This window comes from Eumetopias jubatus, unplaced genomic scaffold (genome assembly GCF_037043125.1).
Source record: "Eumetopias jubatus isolate StellerSeaLion01/CBP00866 unplaced genomic scaffold, mEumJub1_p1.0 scaffold_2, whole genome shotgun sequence".
NCBI classification, from domain to species: domain Eukaryota; kingdom Metazoa; phylum Chordata; class Mammalia; order Carnivora; family Otariidae; genus Eumetopias; species Eumetopias jubatus.
In genome coordinates, this window is record NW_028274808.1 from 63,365,898 (window position 1) to 63,387,423 (window position 21,526).

At 39.5% G+C, this 21,526-nt stretch overlaps 1 protein-coding gene across 1 annotated transcript in view; it reads right to left on the reverse strand.

The window, feature by feature from the left end:
• The window catches only part of KLHL2 (kelch like family member 2), a 96,896-nt gene that overhangs the window by 29,410 nt on the left and 45,960 nt on the right, over positions 1-21,526 (reverse strand). The window contains exon 5 of the mRNA XM_028104395.2: positions 13,702-13,864. Within this exon, the coding sequence (XP_027960196.1) occupies positions 13,702-13,864 (163 nt within the window). The remainder of the gene's footprint in view (positions 1-13,701; positions 13,865-21,526) is intronic.

Sequence of the window (21,526 nt, forward strand, 5' to 3'; positions counted from 1 at the left end):
TTTCATTTATTTCTACTCTGACTTTTGTCATTTCCTTTCTTCTGCTAACATTGCATTCGGTTTGTTGTTTTTCTAGTGACTTGAGGTGTAAAATTAGGTTGCTTATTTGGATCTTTTTTCATAACAGGCCTTTATCATTGTAAACTTTCCTCTTAGAATTGCTTTTGCATCATCCCATAGATTTTGGTGTGGTGTGTTTCTGTTTGCTTCAAGGCATTTTATTTCCCTTTTGATTTCTTCTTTGACCCACTGGTAGTTCAGTATGTTGTTTAATTACCTCACATTTGTGAATTTTCCTAGTTTCCTCTTGTTATTGATTTCTAGCTTCATGCCACTGTGCTCAGAAAAAGACAACCAGTATGATTTTAATCTTAAATTTGCTAAGACTTGTTTTGTGACTTATCATACGATCTCTCCTGGAGAACATTCTGTGTGTGCTTGAAAAGAATGTGTATTCTGCTATTGTTGGATGGAATGTTCTATATATCTGTTAGGTCTGTTTGGTCTAAAGTATGACTCAAGTCCAACGTTTCCTCATTGATATTCTGTCTAAATGATCTATCCATTGTTGAAAATGGATACTGAAGTCTCCTACCATTATTTCATTATGCCTGGTCTGTTAGTATTTCTTACTATACTTAGATACTCCAATGTTGGGTCATATGTATTTTTAATTGTTACATCTTCTTGATGAATTGAACCTTTTGTCACTATGTAATTACCTTCTCTGTCTCTACTTACCATTTTTGGTTCAACATCTATTTTGTATGATATCAATATAGCTACACTTGCTCTCTTCTGGTTTCCCCTTGCATCAAATATCTTTTTCCACCTCTTCACTCTGAGTCCTTAAAGCTAAAGTGAGTCTCTGGTAGGCACCATACAGTAAGGTCTTGTTTTTTTAATCCATCCCACCACTGTACGCCTTTTCATTGGAGAATTCAATCTATTTACATTTCGAGTATTTATTAATAAGACCTTACTAATCCCATCTTATTAATTGTTTTCTGGCTGTTTTATATTTCCTCTGTTCCTTTCTATGGCTTTTGATGTCAAAATTTACCTCTTTTTATATTGTGCGTTCACTAACAAATTATTGTAGCTATAGTTATTTTTAATATTCTTGTCATTTAATCTTATGCTATAGTTAACACAACACCGTATTACATTATTAGAGTATTCTATTCTATTCTGTTTATTTATTTGAGAGAGAAAGAGCATGTAAGAGTGTGTATATGAGCAGGGGAGGGGCAGAGGGAAAGGGAGAAGGAGGAAGCAAACTCCCCACTGAGCCTGGAGCCCAACATGGGGCTTAATCTCATGACCTTGCGATCATGACTTGAGCCCAAACCAAGAGTCAGATGCTTAACCAACTGAGCCACTTAGGCACCCCTAGAGTATTCTTAATACAACTGTATATTTGCCTTTACCAATGTCTTGCCTGTTTTCCTATGTTTTCATGTTACTAATAATTAACAAGTCTTTTTATTTCATTTTTGTAAGCATTTCTAAGGCAGGTCTAGTGATGATGAATTCCCTTAGCTTTTTTGTCTGGGAAAGTATCTTTCCATTTCTGAAAGACAACTTGGCTAAATAAGGTATTCTTGGTTGGCAGTTTTGGTTTCTTTTCCCTCTCAGCACCTTGAATCCCACTCTTTCCTAGCCTGTAAGATTTCTGCTGAGAAATCCCCCTGATAGCCTTATAGGAGCTCCCTTATAAGTTACAAGCTTTTTTTTTTCCTTGTTTCTTTTAAGATTATCTCTTTGTCTTTGATTTTTGACTGTTTTAGTGTAATGTGTCATAGAGAAAATTTCTCTAAGTTGATTTTGTTTGGTGACCTATAATAGCTTCATGAACTTAGATGTCCAAATCTTCACACAGATTTAGGTAGTTCTCAGCCCTTCTTTCCTTTTTTTTTTAAGATTTATTTATTTGAGAGAGAGAGAGAGAGAGAGAGAGAGAGAGCGCGCACAAGCAGTGGGAGGGGCAGAGGGAGAAGGAGACTCCCCGCTAAGCAGAGAGCCCAATGCAGGGCTCGATCCTGGGACCCTGAGATCATGACCTGAGCCAAAGGCAGGCGCTTAGCAGAGTGAGCTACCCATGGCACCTCAGCCCTTATTTCTTTAAATAAACGTTCTATCCCCTTCTCCCTTTCTTCTTCTAGAACTCCAACGATTCACCATTTGGTCCTTCTAATGGAATTTCATAGATCATGCAGCTTTTCTTCACTCCTTTTCATTTTTTTCCTTGTTCTCCTCAGACTGCATAGTTTTAACTTCCTAATTCTTTCTTCTGTGTAACCTTCTCAACTGCATTTTTCATTTCATTCACTGAATTCTTCAGCTCCAAAATTCATTTGGTTCTTTTTTTTTATGATTTCCCTTTGTTAAACTTCTCATTTTATTCATGTATTGTTTTCCTGAAATCACTGAATTATTGGTGTTTTCTTGAAGCTCACTGAGTTTTCCGAAAACAGCTATTTTGAATTCATTATCAGGAAAATAACAGATCTCAAAGTTTTTGCATTTGGTTATGGGAAGATTACTGTGATCTTTTGGTGGTGTCATGTTACCTTGATTTTCCATGTTTCTTGGACTTATGTGCTGCTGTCTCTGTCTTTGAAGTAGCAGTCATCTCCTCCAGTCTTTGCTATCTTCAGGGGAGTAATAACTGCCTTCAGCCCTGCTGGAGATTCTGAGGATTTCTTGGACCTTCTATGGATATATCTGCTCTAAGCTTCTTATTCCCTTTTGTGGAAGAAATCTTAAGCTTGTATGCTTGTCTTCATCCTGCAACACACCAAGCTGAGTGCTCACAGCCTCTCTTTTGTTTTCTCAAAGGTGGTGCTATAGCTGAAGTTTGTGGTCTCTCCCTGGCCCACAGATTTGGGCCTGCTGCATGTGCTTATATGTCACCTTCCAAAGCTCACTCTTGCCTCTTCCTACAAAAGCACAAACAGGAAACTGGCCACATAGTGGTGGTGGGGGGCATAGCACACAGGGGGTGGGGGTGCCTATGGGTCTGCTGAGAGGATCTGAGAGGGAGGCTTTCCCAGCAGCTAGTGGGTAGGCTTTTTGATGGGAGTCCACCACGCAGTTAGTAGAACTGTGTCCCTCGGTGCTCACTCACTCTCCATTTTCTGAACTTAAAGAATTGCAGACTGAGGAAGATCTCTCTTGGCCCTGAGCTGTACACCTTGGGGAGGGGGTGATATGGGTAAAGTCAAACTGTTCCAACCCACTCTAATGTATCCAAACTTCTTTTTTTCCCTGATACGTGCTGGATCTTCCCCTCTAGAAACCTGGACTTCTTCAAAGGCTCTCCTCTTGTCCACAGGTGACTGTCTAGGTCAGTGTTCTCCAGCAGCTCCCTGACTGTGGTCAAGAGGGGCTAGAATGGGTTCATGAGTCACTTCAGAATCCACAACCAAGACAGGGGACTGTCTGCCTAGTATGCAACGCACAAGTAGGCAAGACTCCCACTGGATCCCTTGGTGTACGGTGCTGAACCCCACAGGTCCCACAAAGCCACTTTGTTCATGCATGGATACAGAATACTTGTTGGGGGCATGGGGGGGGGGCAAAAATGAAGAATGTCTTATGCCACCATGATTAAAAACAAATGTTTTTAGAGGAAGGGAAAAGATGGTGGAGGAGTAGGGGACCCTATTTCAACCGGTCCCTGGAATTGAGCTGGATATCTACCAGACCACTCTGAACACCCACGAAATCAGCCTGAGATGTAAGACGATAGATCTGGATATCTACAAACAGAATATCACAGGCGGTTGGTTTTGAGGTATGAAGCAGTTCTGCAGGAAGATATCAAAGGATAAATGGAAGGGGGAGGGAGCTGACCCGTCGGGATCCTACACCGCCAGTGAGCAACAGCCTCCCGCGCTGGGGACCGGACACAGATTCGCAGATTGGTAGCAGCAGGGAAAGGACTTTAGGGCGGCCCCCCCTGACAGAAACCCGGAGTGTGTGCGAACTGGGGGAGGCTGGCGGTTTTAGAAGCACAAAGGGTAGAGATATGCCCTGACCTGGAGGCAAGGACTCGGAGTGCTGCTGAGAGGCGCACAACCCAGGACGCTGCAGTTTTAAGCAGCACAGACAGAAACGGAGATAGTGTGGCCTGGAGAGCTCACTGAAGAACAGACTGTGATCTCTCTGCTCTGAGGCAGAGAGTTGGAAACGGTCTTTTCTGCTCTGACTCTCAGAAGAGATGCAGAAAGCCGCCAGGGAAAACCGCCAGAGAACAAAAGCCCCCCCAAAACAGTTTTCACTAAGCCTATACCCCCCGACAGGAGGCAGGGCAACTCTGCCCAAACAGGGTTGCCGGAGTAACAGTGCAGGAGGCCCCTCCCCCAGAAGACAGGCTGGGAGAACAAGAGGCCAACAACCCTAAGGTCCCTGTAAAAAAGGTACATCTTGCTTGGGTTGTGGTCAATAATTTGGACTCTGTACATTCCCACAACCACCCCTCAACAGAATGACTAAGAGGAGGAATCCCCAAAATAGTAAAGACTCAGAGATTGTGACTTATGCCACAGATTTACAAACGAATACAGATATAACCAAGATGTCAGAAATGGATTTCAGGGTAACAGTTACAAAGCCCATAGCCAGAATGGAGAAATCGATTAATGGCAACATAAGTGTCTCTAAGGGCAGAAACGAAAGCTGAATTGGCAGAACTTAAAAATGCTATCAATGAGATCCAATCTAATCTAGATACTCTAACAGCTAGGGTAAACAAGGCAGAGGAACGATTTAGTGATCTAGAAGACAAACTGACAGAAAAAAAGGAAAAAGAGGAGGCCTGGGAGAAACAGCTCAAAATCCATGAAAACAGAATTAGAGAAATAAGTGACACCATGAAACGTTCCAATGTAAGAATTATTGGGATCCCTGAGGTGGGGGAGAGAGAAAGGACTAAAAGATATATTTGAGCAAATCGTAGCTGAGAACTTCCCTAATCTGGGGAATGAAACAAACATTCGTGTCCTAGAGGCAGAAAGGCCCCTCCCAAGATCAAGGAAAACAAGCCAACACCTCAGCATGTAATAGTAAAACTCGCAAATCTTAGAACCAAGGAAACCATCTTAAGGGCAGTTAGGGGGAAGAGATTCCTTACGCACAGAGGGAGGAACATCAGAATAACATCAGTCCTATCCAGAGACCTGGCAGGCCATCAGGGGCTGGCAAGACATATTCAGGGTACTAAACGAGAAGAACATGCAGCCAATACTTTATCCAGCAAGGCTGTCATTTAAAATAGATGGAGAGATGAGGGCTTCCAAGACTGGTATAAACTGAAAGAATATGTGACCACTAATCTGGTCCTGCAAGAAATATTAAGGGGGAGAGGGGTCTGTAAAAGGAGAAAGACCCCAAGAGTGATATACAACAGAAACTGACAATCTACAGAAACAAGGACTTCACAGGCAACGTGATGACAATAAATTCATATCTTTCAATAACCACTCTCAACATGAATGGCCTAAATGCTCCCATAAAACGGCACAGGGTTGCAGACTGGATAAAAAGACAGGACCCATCCATATGCTGTCTACAAGAGACTCATTTTAAACTTAAAGATACATCCAGCCTGAAAGTGAAGGGATGAAATCCATCTTTCATGCCAACGGACTGCAAAAGAAAACTGCAGTAGCAATTCTTATATCAAACAAGGTAGATTTTAAGCTAAAGACTGTAGTTAGAGATACAGAAGGATACTACATCATTCTTTTTTTTTTAAGATTTATTTATTTATTTGACAGAGAGAGAGAGACAGTGAGAGAGGGAACACAAGCGGGGGAGAGGGAGAAGCAGGCTTCCCGCCGAGCAGGGAGCCTGATGCGGGGCTCAATCCCAGGACCCTGAGATCATGACCTGAGCCGAAGGCAGACGCTTAACGTCTGAGCCACCCAGGCGCCCCTCTAAACTTTTTAAGTTTTTATTTTTTTAAGTAATCTCTACACCAATGTAGGTCTCAAACCCACAACCCCGAGATCAAGAGTCACACACTCGGGATGCCTGGGTGGCTTAGTCAGAGCATTATATTCTCCTAAATTTTCTTCTCAGGGTCTATAAACTCCATAAACTCCTAAGTCTTTTGAGTATTCCTTGTATAATATCACTTGGGGTCTTCACCATAATCCTGGATCCAAATTCAGGGTTTCCATTTGTCAGTCTGTCTCAAAACACATAACCTAAAAATGAACTCAGTTTCATAGATAATTATCTGACCCAGGAAGAACAGAATGAGATAACCACCTTACATCTTTCTAGACACAGTTACAGTATTGTTACTGAATACACTATCAGCTAAAACTCTAACATCTTTGGATTGGTTTGACTACTACAAGTCTAATACCTGTCACAAAGCCAAGATAAGAAATTCTTCTTTTTCACTGAATGAATTCTTATTAAGCTTACTGCACCTCAGTAAGGTACAGTACAAAATAACAGCTACTGCACACTGGAATAAATATGCACACAGTAAAATGCACCCACAAAATACTCAAAAAGTTATGCTAAAGGGCAGATCATGTCAGAGTTTGGTCTGTTTCCTCTACTCATATCCAGGGTTAGTTTCCATATCCCCAGTCTGGCTTCAGTCACCCCCTCTCTATCTTCATTACCATGGTTCTCCCTTACCAACCTCAACTATTGTTTCTAATCCTTTCACTCACATGTTGACAAATTACTCTGAGAGCTTTCACTGTGACTTCAGTAACTTGCCCTTACTAGTTTATCACTGCTACTGAATAAAGCCAACCTAGTTATGCCGACATTTAATAATCAGTTCCTTTTCTGTAGAAAAATCCCACAACTGCAGGAGGGCATAATTCCCAGCAGTACGACTGTATCATGAATGTGCAATACACATTAAACATATCTATTGTGCATATATGATATACATACATATTCTTCCTTATATATAAGGATTCTCTTCACTCTCTAAGACAGCTGAACTTTCCTGTTTGCTTCCCTTCTGCACCTAAAATAAGATTATCAAGAAATGAAAGACAATCCTTAAGGATTTGTCACACAAGGTCTACTAGGCACGTTAGCTCTGGTCCCTCATCCTAAATTAAGCCCAATGAAATCAATAATAAAAGTCTAAAGTTTTGCTTGATCAGTTTTGCACCCAACGATAAGCTACAAAGTATGCTTTATGTTTGATTTCCCAACACCAAACACCTTTTTGATCAAAATTAAGTGCCGTGAAGAATTCCTATAATTCCTCTATATTCCACCTAGTGCAGAATTCCATCTGAGAAATGAGGGTAAGTGCATGAATAATAACATATTTTAGACCCACAAACAGCTTATCCCTGAGAGACAAAGTGTTTTTGGAAAAATAAAAATCTCCCTGGTCTTCATTATCCTAATTAATAAAATAAATGTTAGACTAGATAACCACTAAGGTCCCTACAAGCGCTAATACTCTGTGATTCTTTCATTCTGAATACTATTAGTCTCTAGGAAAAAAAAAATTACATATAGATCTCCAGCAGCTCCATTAACACATAACAGCTTTGGTGAAACCCAGAAACAGCTAACTCATCTGAATGAGAAAACTGTCAACCCAAAGCAGAGCAGAGAGATTGCATGTCGCTTACTAGGACACAAATGAGGACCATAATGAATGTAAAAATATAAAAATGATTAATTCTTGTAAGAAGCATCAATTAAGTCGGCATGAATTCATCAAGAAGCACTGTATATCAAATGCTTTCATGGTTCTCCAAAGGAAGAATCTTCCATATCAGTAAATTAACATTGCAAAGACCCTCAGATAATCAGCAACTAGTTTTTAGTATGCATATCACATAGTCAAGGCTAGTAATGCTACTATTAAAACCACTCTCTCAACACAAGTTTCTTTCAAAAGGGCAGCTTTCAAAATCATGGGCTTATTTTGACAGATGTTTACCCTAAGCAGTGATTCCTAGCCTAAATTATAGAATGGTGGGCAAATGACTGAAGCAAACTAATTGCAAAAAAAACCAAATAAAATGTTATAGGAACTACTTTTACAGAGAATAAGACATAATCAAGACACAGTGAATTTGGGCATAAGTGGAATATTACTGGCCTAGAAACTCCTTGCAAGCAGGGGTTAAATTGCACTGAGCCTCTTTAACACCCACAGCAGCCTGGGTAAAGCCAGGCACATAAAGAAGGTAGTTTTGAAACGACTGACCATTGCCTAAAGGACCAAGAGATTGCCAGGTAAAGGGCCAAGAGATTGCCAGGTTAAGTGACATTAGAGAGCAGATTTATGAAGAAATACAAGAGCATGAGGAGGCAGGAATATAGTCAGCACAAAGCTGTTTCAAATACCAACAAGGCGTTCAAAATACAAACAAGGTTCAACATGCCCTGGAACTGAGGTTTAAGGTGGCAGGCGGGTTTATGGAGGAAAGATGGTGGCCACAAGCAACTAAGAACAGGGAATCTCAACCAAGCCAACAGTATAGATCCTGAGATTGCTGATGGCAAAAGAGAGGAAGTAGAGACGGAGGAGACAACCTAGGTGTCAAAGACAGAAGCAGACATGGAGGTCAGGAGAGAGAACAGGCTGCAGAGAATGCTGCAGGCTGCCAGTCACGCGGTGCAGAATGGAGGATGGTGACAGGGACAGAACAACAGTCTGAAGTCGTACCCCTTTACCCACCTCCCCGGCGAGTTGGGAGGGTGGTCCTCTAAAGAAGTTTGCCCCCAATTCTCAGGTTTAGAGGGAAAACAAAGTTTCATTTAAGACAAAGGGAGAAGGAACACACATGAAAACAGCTGGGCATATAAAAAGTGTGGTCATTGTGCAAGCATGGTGGAAAGGCTAAAAGTAGGGCAGTTCAGGCCAGGATGTAAACAGACGACAGGGTTAAGAGCAAGAGGAGGACGAGAAAGAAATTGAAAGTATATCAGGGACTGGAGAAGACTTCTTTTCAGGTTTTCCTGGTACTGGGGAATGCTGAGTGTTCACCAATCCCAGAATTTCAGCTGGAACACTGGCTTGAAAATGATACTGCAAATCTCCCCAAAGATCACTAAGAACTGATAGTAAGTAGCTTCTCAAACTTTTAGTGTAGGGAGTGGTGAAATGAAGGAATGATTAAGAATCTAAAACTGTTCTTTCCCTTAAATGTGTTTGAAATTCTTAAAATTCCACAACTGGCAACTTTTGTTTGTCAACACAGAGGCTAAACAAAATTCATATTTCAAGTTAAAATTAAAACCTAACTTCCAAAACAGTCTGGGACTATTAAAATGCCTTGAAACTAATAAGTTTGGTTTTTATCTCCTCCATATTTTTATGCTGGAGAAAATGCTAAAAACAAAGGTATTCGTGATTTGCAAAACTGTTAAAATATGGACACCGCTCAAAACACATGGGAAGTAAAAGCATCCACAAGCTAGCCTTATCCAAACAAGTCTCTACAACCTGAAATTAGGTGTGAAAATTTTCTTTTTTAGGCATGCAGCAAAAATAATTTCATCTAGCTGTTTAGCTAAGAAAATAATCATTCAAGCACATCACAAAAGCTGATTACAGTCCAGAACACCATGCCTCAACATGCAGATCATTTAACCTGGCTGGTCTGGTCGCCATCAGCTGTCTATGATTTGAAGAACATGTCACTACAGGCCCTGGTGAAGCCGCATGGCCCAGCGTGACTGGCTGTGACTGCCAGCACCACATGGCCAAAGCCACGAGAGTGCAGCAGGATAAGGAGCAAGGATTTACACCCTCCCTGCTCAGGCTTTCTACCCCGCCCACTGGTTTCTCACATTTTTACTTTCTTTAAAAATGTGGTATTATGAAAAATAAGCATGAGTTCATAGAAGAGACTTCCACGGAGCACCTTAATTCTTTCATTATACCTGTACAATTTAATTCAATTATAATACACACGAGAGAACTCATTTCCACTCTGCAAGAGAAAGGAATGAGGCAGATCTTATGTCTAGAATCTCTGGTGAGTTTTCTTTTTTTTTTTTTAAAGATTTTTATTTATTTATTGAGAGAGAGAGAGAATGGTAAAGAGAGAGCATGAGAGGGAAGAAGGTCAGAGGGAGAAGCAGACTCCCTGCTGAGCAGGGAGCCCGACGCGGGACTCGATCCTGGGACTCCAGGATCATTACCTGAGCCGAAGGCAGTCGCCCAACCGAGCCACCCAGGCACCCTCTGGTGAGTTTTCAAGGGACAGGAGTGCTCCAGGCATGCTTGGGATCAGAAAGTACCCTGAGGTTAAACAAGCCTTCTTTCCTCTCCCATCCTTTCTCTCTGTCGGCCCCCCTTTCTCCTCCCCTCTCTTTCCATGCCTGTAAGCATGTATGTATGAACCCTTCTATTGCTCTATGTTCCTTCCTTTCTCTCTTTCTTTCTTGCCTAGAAAGGCCTGTCACAGGCCTACTGTCTAGGACAGAAAAATGAAAAAGGAAGGTATTAACTTCTTTAATTGCCACTGTCCCCCTTCACTCTCCCAGACCTTTCCACATGCTCTATGATTTGAATTTGAAAGTAATTTAGGAGTTTGGGTAGATTTTCTGGATGCATAAAGTGCTTGAATTGCAAAAAGAAAGAAAGGAAGGACTAAACAATTATTTGTTCATGGCAGAAAAAAAGACCATTATCTTCCCGTATGAACTCCTTACCTCCCCACCTCCTATTTGCGTAAGATATAAACAACAATCAGGTATTTTCACTAGGAAAAACAACTGTTTTTTAGGATTATTCTGAATTATTTACTTTAGAAAGTGTGTTATTAATATACCAAAGTATATGGAAATAGTTTCATTATATGAAGTTGGTCACTGAGATTTTATTTCTTTAAAATTATAAGAATGAAATAGATAAGAAATAATGACAGAATTGCTTCAAATAATACAAGAGGATGTAAAAATTCATCAAGATGGAGACTTGCCACTGTGTACTTTTCTATATACATATACATATGTATGTGTGTGTGTGTGTGTGTGTGTGTATATATATATATATATATAGGATTTCATTAAAAAGTTTACATGTAAAAATAAAAAAACATAAAATAAAAAATAATAACAGAAGAGGGGGATAGTTAATAACAGAGGGGTATATAGTTGAAACAAGATTTTTCATGAATTGACAACTCCTAACGTTTGATGAATAGTACTATTCTATTTTCGCGTGTGTTATAATTTTTCATAATAAAAGATGTTGTAAAATGTTACTTATAAACTCAAGCAAATATAAGATTCAAAAGCATGATATAAAAGCAGTATATCCTTTACTAGACTTTGATTTAAGATATAGTGCATTAGGGGCTCCTAGGTGGCTCAGTCAGGTAAACATCTGACTCTTGGTTTCAGCTCAGGTCATGATCTCAGGTCGTGAGAACTGAGCCCTGAGTTGGGTTCCACATTCAGCACAGGGTCTGCTTGAGATTCTAACTCTCCCTCTCCTTCTGTCCTTCCCCACCCTCTCTCTCTCTCTCTCTCTCTCTCTCTAAAATAAATAAATAAATCTTTTTTTAAAAAAGTAAATAAAATAAAATATAGTGCTTTAAAAATTAAGCATTAGGGGCGCCTGGGTGGCTGGCTCAGTCTGTTGAGCGTCCAACTCTTGGTTTTCAGCTCAGGTCATGATCTCGTGGGTCATGGGATAGAGCCCCAAGTGGGGCTCCGAGCTCAGCAGGGAGCCTGCTTCCCTCCCTCTCCTCCTCCCCACACTTCCTCTCTTTAAAATAAATAAATAAATCTTTAAAAAAGTTAAGAATTAATTTTTCTTTATAATTTTACTAAAAATGACATTAAATTGTCCACAAAAAATTCTTTGCATAATTATGAAGGACTCTACAAACTCATATTTTATAGTACACCACACTAAATTTAAGATTTTAAATAAGAGAAAGAATTAAATCTAATAAAAAATCTTCTAAGCACACAGTACATGAGTTGGTTCTGACAGGAACAGAACTAAGAGTTCCAGTACATCCTGTGAATTATGTGTGGACATCTTTTGCATGAGTCCTGCTTTATTCATTCTGTTCCCAGTCCCTTTCCTTATCTCTTAAAAGTCAATAACGTGTATCAAGTCATATGAGACAACTAGCTGCCCAAGAAAGATATGTTTAACAGTGACTGTTTCATGCAGAAAAAATTATCAAAAAATATATAAGCCTCCTTCATTCTCCCAATATAAATCACTTATAACAAGCACATTATGTCTAGAGTTAATGGATCTTACAAATTTAGACAGAAAATTTTCTACTTAGCTGAAGAACAGCTGAAGAACACTGGAACACATCAGTGAATCCAAATTTGTCTTTGGTTTTTCTTAAAATGTCTCATCCCACTCAGAAGGATTACATGAATATCATTACATATTATAGGCATTCCCCAACTTACAGAAGGGTTGTGTGCTAAAAGTTCACCTGTAAATTAACTTTCTGAAATTCAGATCACATCTTCCCACTGAAAGAATTTTATAAAGGGTAGTCTGACTAATCAGGTCACCCCAAAGAAATCTATAAAATTCAAATTTACTGGACATATTATGTTTCACTGCAGCACTGCAGGGTTTTTTCTCCAACTAACCACTTACCATTATTTCTTTGATAAATACAATAGGGATGCTAGCATTACTCCTCTCCAGTGCTTTGTGCATGCACATGTACACACACACACACACACACCCCCCTCTTATCCGGGTCAATGTGCTAGAGTGTCCCTTACTCATCAGAGTAAGCACCATGGAGCAGAGTTTAGACAAGGGGCTCCTGCATTTGAAGGTTGGAGGAAGTTGGGGTTCTCAAGCATATTAAGGGGCAGGGTCATGGAAGGTTCTATAGTAACTGTTCTTATTGGATCTCACAAATACAGGACAGAGATGGTGGGTTATAACTTCCACCAGGCTTATCTTCCCAAAGATGGTTAAAAAAATTAGAAACTTCCTAAGAATCACCTTTAATATGTATTTTTTAAAATGCTTATAAATTCAGAGCAAAATAAACTATAGGTTACTTTTGTGTACTTTACCTAAATCCAACACAATAACAAGAAACTCTGCTCCTCAAATGGAGATACAGGGGATCAGAAGGTCCTATGCAGCAACCAAAGTGATGGCTTCCTTGACAACAGCAATGGGCTGCCCTCTGCCACAGGAGGGTGCCAGCAGGTCCTGAGAACTAGTGTCTAAGGAGAAAGAGGCCTATATTTCGGATCTACTTCTCCACTCTGCCCAAAGGCAACTAGACTTTAACACCTTGAAAATTTTTAAGCCAGAAAATTGTTCTGCTGGATTCAAGAAAAGGGGACACAAAGCGACAGAGATTAAATGACTTAATTTCATATGCAAATATTTTCTCGTATGTATGTTAATTTGACAATTTGAAAGAAAAAGACATAGGGATTCAATACTTGCATAAAACTATCTATTCTATTTTTTAGGCCCAATACCAATTTATAGGTTTTTTTTTTAAGTTCAGAATTTTATAAACATGGTTCATTTCTGCAGTAATACATCGTAAGATTTTCGTATATGTGCTGCCAAAGCGAGCACACATCGTTAAGATTTTAAATGTATTATTATAAAGTCCTGATCCAGAAACATGACACAACTTTCTAAAAATCACTATAGAATCCTATCAGAACTCAAGAGTTCCAGATTCCTCTGTCTCAAACTCAGCTGAGGTCTATTCCACTTGCCTGCATAAGTGTTGGCTTTGTTCAGGAGGTCTGTGCATGCATGCATATCAGCAAAAGCCCGAATTCCTAAGCAGTTGACAGGGTGAAGCTGAGACTCCAAAAATTCACAGCAGGTCTTCTTCACATCCTGTAACTGTAACAGACCAGCTGCTGGGAGAAGTACCTGCAACACACAAGTCAGTCCAGTTAGGCAGGTGGACAGAGGAACACTATTTACCACTCCTATACAGATCACAACACATGCAGCCATAACTTATGATCTGCATCCAGCCCCGAATACTCCATGGAAGTAATGGAATAATTATTTGCAAAAAGGGCGATGCCCCACATTCCCATAATTTCTATAGAATCTTTCAAAGATCCCTTCTTGGTCATAAAAATATAAGAGATATCAGATATTAGATTAATCGTTCTTTTTGATAAGCATAAACAAAATGTACCTTTGAATTTTAAAAACATAAATTATTAGGATGATAGGGAGTGCTATGGTTCAGTCAAAATTTTTTTTTCCCCTCAATCCAAGCAGTCATGACCTTCACTGATTTGTGGGGAAGGCAGGAGCCCAAAGTAATACATACCACAACAAAGCCTCATTTTGCTCTTCCACTGTCTGAATAACACAACAAACTACTTTCCTTAGGAGACAGAACAATTTTAAATTCAACAGTCTCAGTACAATCAGATAGTTTCTCTAAAATGTAATATATGTGCTAAAAAGGAAAACACAAAAGATAATTACCTAATATTAACTTTTTAATTTGTATTTGAATAATTCCAAGACATTTTGTATTAATTATGAGTTTTTCTATGGGATCTCACCAGTATCTTCACTATAAACACTATATCCAATACCACAACTGCTTTTCAAATAGGTCAATAATGGAAACATTTTTTTTTCCTTTTAAGCAAATTAGTGTGAAGCTATGCTAAGTACATTTGAAAGTCAAATTAAAGAGGAAAGCTTCATTAAAAAAAGAAGTTCTTGAACATCTGCTCCTCTTTTATAAAAGCCAAAAGAAAAAAATAAAACTCAACTATTAGAACAATGGTTGATTTCAGAAAAGATCACATTAGCATAAAAAAATAAATAAAACCTAAGTCCCTTCAGGAATTGACTCTCATATATGCCAAGCTGTAGACCAAAGAGAAAAAGAGAAAAGAAACAGTAGTTTAGGATATCTTTTATAAGTTTTCTCTACCAATGTAATAAATCCTAAATGTGGACAAGAAAGAGTGTGTTCATGTCTTTCTGTAACACAAACTAGTCTACTTGTTTAAATGAATCACAGAAGTTTTACCTCCCAATCTAGAGGCTGCATGTGTAGTTAACCCACATGTACACAATGAAATGGCCAGAATTAAGGACTGAGAGAATAATTTCATGTGTTTTTAGTGCAACTTCACCAACTAATATTAGTTTTCTCTAAAAAAATAGAAACAGTATCTAGTGCCCTTTTCCTTCTGAATTTAAGAAAAACAAAATGCCAATAATACTGTTTATAGCCAAACCTTTTGTATAATATGTATAGTGTGTTTCATTATGTTATGAGAATGATCTCCATGGAAACCTTTAGTTGTTGATAATTTGCAAATTGGAGGTTTTTCTACACTGGTATAATTGTGCTCTGAAGCAACGTAAAGTACATTCCAAGATGTTTAACAGTGCTGCCATTTAATTCAGCAAACACATACAGTTAAGAAAGTGGTCTTCAGTGTAAGATTTAATCTCTGTGAAATCTGCACAAATACTAACGATCACCCATCTAGTTAGCATTTTCCCACAGACAATACAGTGTGAGAAAGTAGTATTCAAACTCGTGGTAATATAGAAAGACAGGAGCCCTGGAGGGGGGAAGCGGTTGAGCAGAAACGGGCTCACTCATGCACTATTGGTAGGAGTGTATACTGACTCAACGTTGTTGAAAACCAATTTGCCAGTATCAGTCAAAATTACAAATGCACATATCCTCCAACCCAGCAATTTAACCCACAGATACACTAACAAATGCACAAAATCTCACATGCACAAGACATTCATTGCAGCACTATTGGGAATCACAGCAGGAGTTAGGAAAAAGCCTAAATGTCCATTTCAAGGAGACTGATTCAAACACTTATATCCCCTTCACTCAATGGAATGCTCTGCAGTCATTCAAAACAATGAGGAAGCTATATGAATGGGACAGTTTCTAAGATATATTCTTAAGTGAAAAAAATCAGTAATTGATGCATACTATGCTAACATACACAAGTACGCCCTCACTTATATACACATCCATCTAAAAAAGCTACAGCAGCCTTTTAAAATTTTTATTTTGCTTCCTTACCTTCAACTTCATCACTACCAAGCCCAGATCTACCTTATCAGGAGAATGAAATTCATAAAACTGTGGAATATATACACCAGGGACAGAAAAGTTATTTCAATCGTAGGCCATGTATCTGGAAATTCACATATAACTTTTAATTAATGGCAACGATGAGTCAAGTGGTCCCATGGCTGGCAAACAATATATATTAAATATACCTTAAGTGTTAGTCAAATGTATAAAACAAGTTTATTCATAATATCTTTCTGTCAGTAAATCCTTTAAAAATGCCTCAGTTTTATGATGTAACTTTATTAGGACTAAATTTTAATAGCTTAATTATTAATTACATACAGCTTCAAAAACAATGAATAATTGGCCCAGGCTTACTAACATGACCCATGGTGACCATCAGTTGCTCATAATGAAAACAGGAAAGCAGCCAGGGGCACACCAACTTTCTAGATTACTTTGTCTATTAGATAGCCAGCAAAAACAAAACAAAATAAAAAGTGCTAATTTCAGATGAACCATATCCCACAATCAGAACCACTCAAACAGCTGACAGTCTATGAGCTGGATGCCTTGAGATCAAATCAAATCAAACCTTCTAATTCGTCTGATAAAGAAACCAAATCCTAGAAAAAGCCAAAAGACTGGACCAAGTGGTACAGCTGGTCAGTGGAAAGCTAAGAATATCATCAAATTTGCCAACTCTTTGGTCTACAGTTCTTTCCACTACCTTGAGCCCTCTCCATAGGTGCAGAATGGAAATGTCTGTCCAATTTCCAAATCTCCAATACTTCTCTTTTCAGCAAGAGTAATAAAGACAACAATCACTTCAACAATACATTCATGTAATTGCTTCCACTTAATGAGCAACTGCTACATCAGCACTGTGCTAAGCACTTGGCAGGCAATAATATCTCATTACCCCCTTTATATACAAGTGAACACAGAGGCTTGGAAAAGTTGGGTAACTTGCCCAAGGTCACACACCTGGTATGGGACAGATCGAGTCTGCTATGAGAGCAGCATTAACCAGAGCGAGTATAATGCTTTTAGATGGCACCCAGAGAAACATTCTTATGTCATTAGTTAGGAGTAGGTTTTTAAAGTTACCCTCTATTTATTTCAATAATATAAACTTTTTTTAAGTATATTTATTTAAGCAAGAATTGAGTCAACATAAAAACATTAAATATTTAATAGTGCCAGCAGTATAGAATATAGCAAAATCATGAAGGTGACACACAAATTACTAAACTTTAGAAACCTCTGATTTGGGAGATCACATTTAGTATTCTAATCTTTCAATATGTGATCTCATTCTGATTCTTATGGCTTTTGCCTATCACCAAAAAAGAAGGATATGCTTTAATCTGGAGCTATCGCAATCCCATGGCATATTTTCTACAGAGTGGATAAACTTTACTATTAGTAACAAATGTGGGAAACACCTTAGCAATGTAAAAGGTGGTTTCTTAATTTGCTATTTAGGTCACAAAAATATCTTGGGCATTGTAATTAAGAGGTCTGAAGAATAAATTTATGCCTTAAAAACTAATTTTTCTGAGCTCCCTAGAGCAAAGGTGCAGTTGAACAGTGCTTCTTCTTATATGAAGTGGAATTATATTGACACAATAAACCTCCAGCCACATAGCGTTATGACCTAATGGAAAATTTCCATTTGCTCCATTTTCCACATTAACGTTGAGATTGATGAAAATAACCCAAAGGCACTCTAAGATCTAGAGTGTATTCTAAAACATCAAAGAAAAAGCAATTGTTTGTTATATAATATAAATGTTAACGATATAGTCTAAGAATTGAAAAGTGATTAATTCCCATACAGTATATACACTGAGGGAGGGCCACACTCCAAAAACTGAAATATCTCTCTCGATTATGTTGTGTTTTTTTTTTAAGATTTTTATTTATTTGATAGAGACACAGCGAGAGAGGGAACACAAGCGGGGGGAGTGGGAGAGGGAGAAGCAGGCTTCCCTCAGAGCAGGGAGCCCAATGCAGGGCTCGATCCCAGGACCCTTGGATCATGACCTGAGCTGAAGGCGGACGCTTAACGACTGAGCCACCCAGGCGCCCCGCTCGATTATGCTGAGGCCTAAGGAAAAATATACAGCTGGCAGTGTGTCTTGGGGTCCAGCCCTCCCTCTCCTTCCAGCAGCCTCTTCCACATTCCCTTTTAGTTCTATTCTATCAACCCTGAGCTTCTCCACTCAGACCCTGGTGTTCTCACCATGATCTCTCAGTCCCTTTCAGGTCACCACTAACAGCATCACACCAGCTTCATCTGCTTTGTAACACTTACCATTGTCAGAAATTATTTTATGTATCTGCTCCCATGTTTACTGTCTCTCTCCCTGCAGAAGAATATATGCTCTAGGCCTGTGAGGTCATATCTGTTTTACCCCCATTATAGCCCCAGGTACTAGAAGAATATCTAGATGCAAAATAAATGAATCAATTGGAATGTATTCTCCTGGGTATTTGTATTTTAAAAGAGATACAATTTTGGATGTCCTTTGACCCAGAAATACAAATTCTATTTCTAGAATGTGTCTATATGGGACACTTGTGTCCTACTGCAAATCTTCTGAGCCCTACCTCTTGCTGAAGCCACCACTGCAGCAACCAGGCCCAAGGAGACTTTGATCACCTCCATGAAAATGTAACTTAACAGAGCCTCACCCCCCCCACCCCCACCTCCTACCATACCTCTCTCTGGTGTCCCAGCCAGGACATGCACTGGGGACTCACAGCTGCACCATCTGGAAGCTCAGGGAAACACTTGTGGGGCCAGCCCTGACCTATGAAGAATGGTCCAAAGAAAGATGATAGCTAAATGCTTCCCCTCTTTATTCCCAAGCAGATAGTTCTGAGACACATTTCATAAGCCTCCTCAGATGGTCCTGGTGGAAAGCAAGTACAAGAATGCACATCTGGATCTCTAGAATTCTAACCAAGGTAGCAATGGTAAAGGCAGCTATTTATTTGGTGATTATCACCCACCACTCACCAGACATGGCTTCAGTTTGGCCTGTCCTCTGAGTACCATGAGTCTCAAAGGCCTATGATCATCCAACTAGTGTTCTGTAGAATGTTACATAGGTTCTACACATTATTCTTCTTGTTCATGTGAAAAGCATTATCTTTAAGTGCCGGGAAAAACACGAAGTAAAAGAACATGACCAGCTAATTAAATAAACAACTTCAAATCAATTATTTTGGTAAATAGGAAAAATTTATTTTCACCTAGATGTGATTTCCAAAATACGGAGACAATAAAAGCCTAAACATTTTACACTGTGGAGACGTTCTCTGCAATGAACAAAGAAGCAGGGGAAAAGCTACCACTGATTAGAGAAGACAAGTGGAACACCAGACATGGAAAACACCCGAGACAAACAATTAGCACTCGTGTGACACTCGTACACCAGCTGCACATTTTAAAGTAAGATGCTTTCATCCTACTTCACTTTGTTTGACAAGCCAAATTACACATAAGATGTTTCGCTTAGACAAGTACACTCCTTCTGCTTGGCTATTAGGATCTGCAATTTATTTTCAGCTTGGGCATTTACTCCATAGGGGGAAATAATTTATCTAGTCTTTTAAATCCTGAGCCATTAGCAGTGTGTTTATTAGAAAAGACTACCAAGGGGTCTGACTGTTCCATACACAAGATTTCCAGATGTCTATGAAAACATGCAAACATGAAACAGCTCAGCCACTATTAACTTTACAATGAGTGTACTGTTAAAAAGGTTTTTATTAATTTCCCAGCCATTTATATTCATATCAAAAGCACCTGTCTGTTTAAAAGCAAGGGGGTACTTGGGTGGCTCAAGTCAGTTAAGCGTCCGACTCTTGACTTCAGCCTAGGTCGCCCCACATCAGGCTCTGCACTCAGCAGTGAGTCTGCCTGAGATTCATTCTCCCTCTGTCGCTGCCCCTCCCCCGACTCTAGCGCAAGCGTGCTCTCTCTCACTCAAATAAATAAATAAATCTTTTAAAAATAAAGAGCAAGGGCCTTGTGTGCCAGGAATGACCTAAAAACAGAGAAACAGCAGTTCAAAAGACATGAAGAGAGAGAAGAAATTATTCCCAAACTTAAAGAAGCTATATGCTGCTGGACCAAAAAAATCTCATTATAAAATATAACCTATAACTTTCAGTACTATACATCTTCTAAAATCTGCATTTAGTCTCCAAATTATAAATAAATCATGTTCCACAAGTTTATTTTTTCAACTGGCTTCTTGATGCTCATTTAGTCACAAAACAGTATTAAAAATAGTTATAAATTACAGTATCAATTAATATACCACTTGACTGCTGCGGCCTCATGGGGCATTGGGTTCAGGAAAGAAGGAGAAAGAGTTTCCTTCCTCTTTCTGGGATGTAGGCCTGGCTGGGTGCAGAGTTTTGAAATAGGAAGTGTTTGACCATGGCATCCTGCCACCTCATTCACACTTCCAGTCTCAAAACCCTAAATCTCAACCACCACGAGCTGGTCTCTGCTCTGTGCACCCAGCTATGATTCCCCACACAGATCCGCCTTTCCTGACTGCTAAGTGTTTCATCCTCTAAATAGATTTACCTCACCCCCCTCCTCCCAACCCCCCCACCCCCACCCCCCCACCCCCCCCCCCCCCCCCCCCCCGTCCCAAGCTCCATCCCTCGGGGTAGCTACTGCCAGCAAAGTCAAAAGGAAAGCCGTCTTATTATTAATTCATACTAATGGTTAATAATGCATCACCTTGGGGCGTCTGGGTGGCTCAGTCATTAAGCATCTGCCTTCGGCTCAGGTCGTGATCCCGGGGTCCTGGTATCCAACCCCGTATCGGGCTCCCTGCTCCGCGGGGAGCCTGCTTCTCCCTCTCCCACTCCCCCTGTTTGTGTTCCCTATCTAGCTGTGTCTCTCTCTGTCAAATAAATGGATAAAATCTTTAAAAAATAACAATAATAACGTATCACCTTCCAGGATATTTAAAGTTTTAAGAGAGGCTGACTCTTAAGCAGAATACATCTGTAATTGAGGTCATTTCCAATGGTATAATAAATGAGGCAGAAAGGCAAAAGTAGTACAGAAAGAGGAAATATGTGGGCAATGTGGCTTTCCCACAGGCTGAAAACTACCCCTCCTCTATTATCCTTTCTACAGCTGCTTTTTCCATTCTTTTTAACCTAAGTTTTCTCTAAAACTCTCACTTCTTCAACAGTGGCTCAAATGTATAACAAACATAGCACCTACCGTATAGAGTTGTTGAAAAAAAATAAGTTGGTCTACCATTCAACACAGTGCCTGGCACATGGCAAAGGAGCACATTAGCTCTAATTCAAAGTTTCTTCTTGGATTGAATCGAACATTCAATCCCATAACAACAGAATGCCAGGATTTCCTTTCTCCCTCACAAGATGATGTTCTATGCCAGATCATTTACAATAAGCATAAGGTTGCTTTCTTTTTTGATCAAATATTCCCAAAGTAA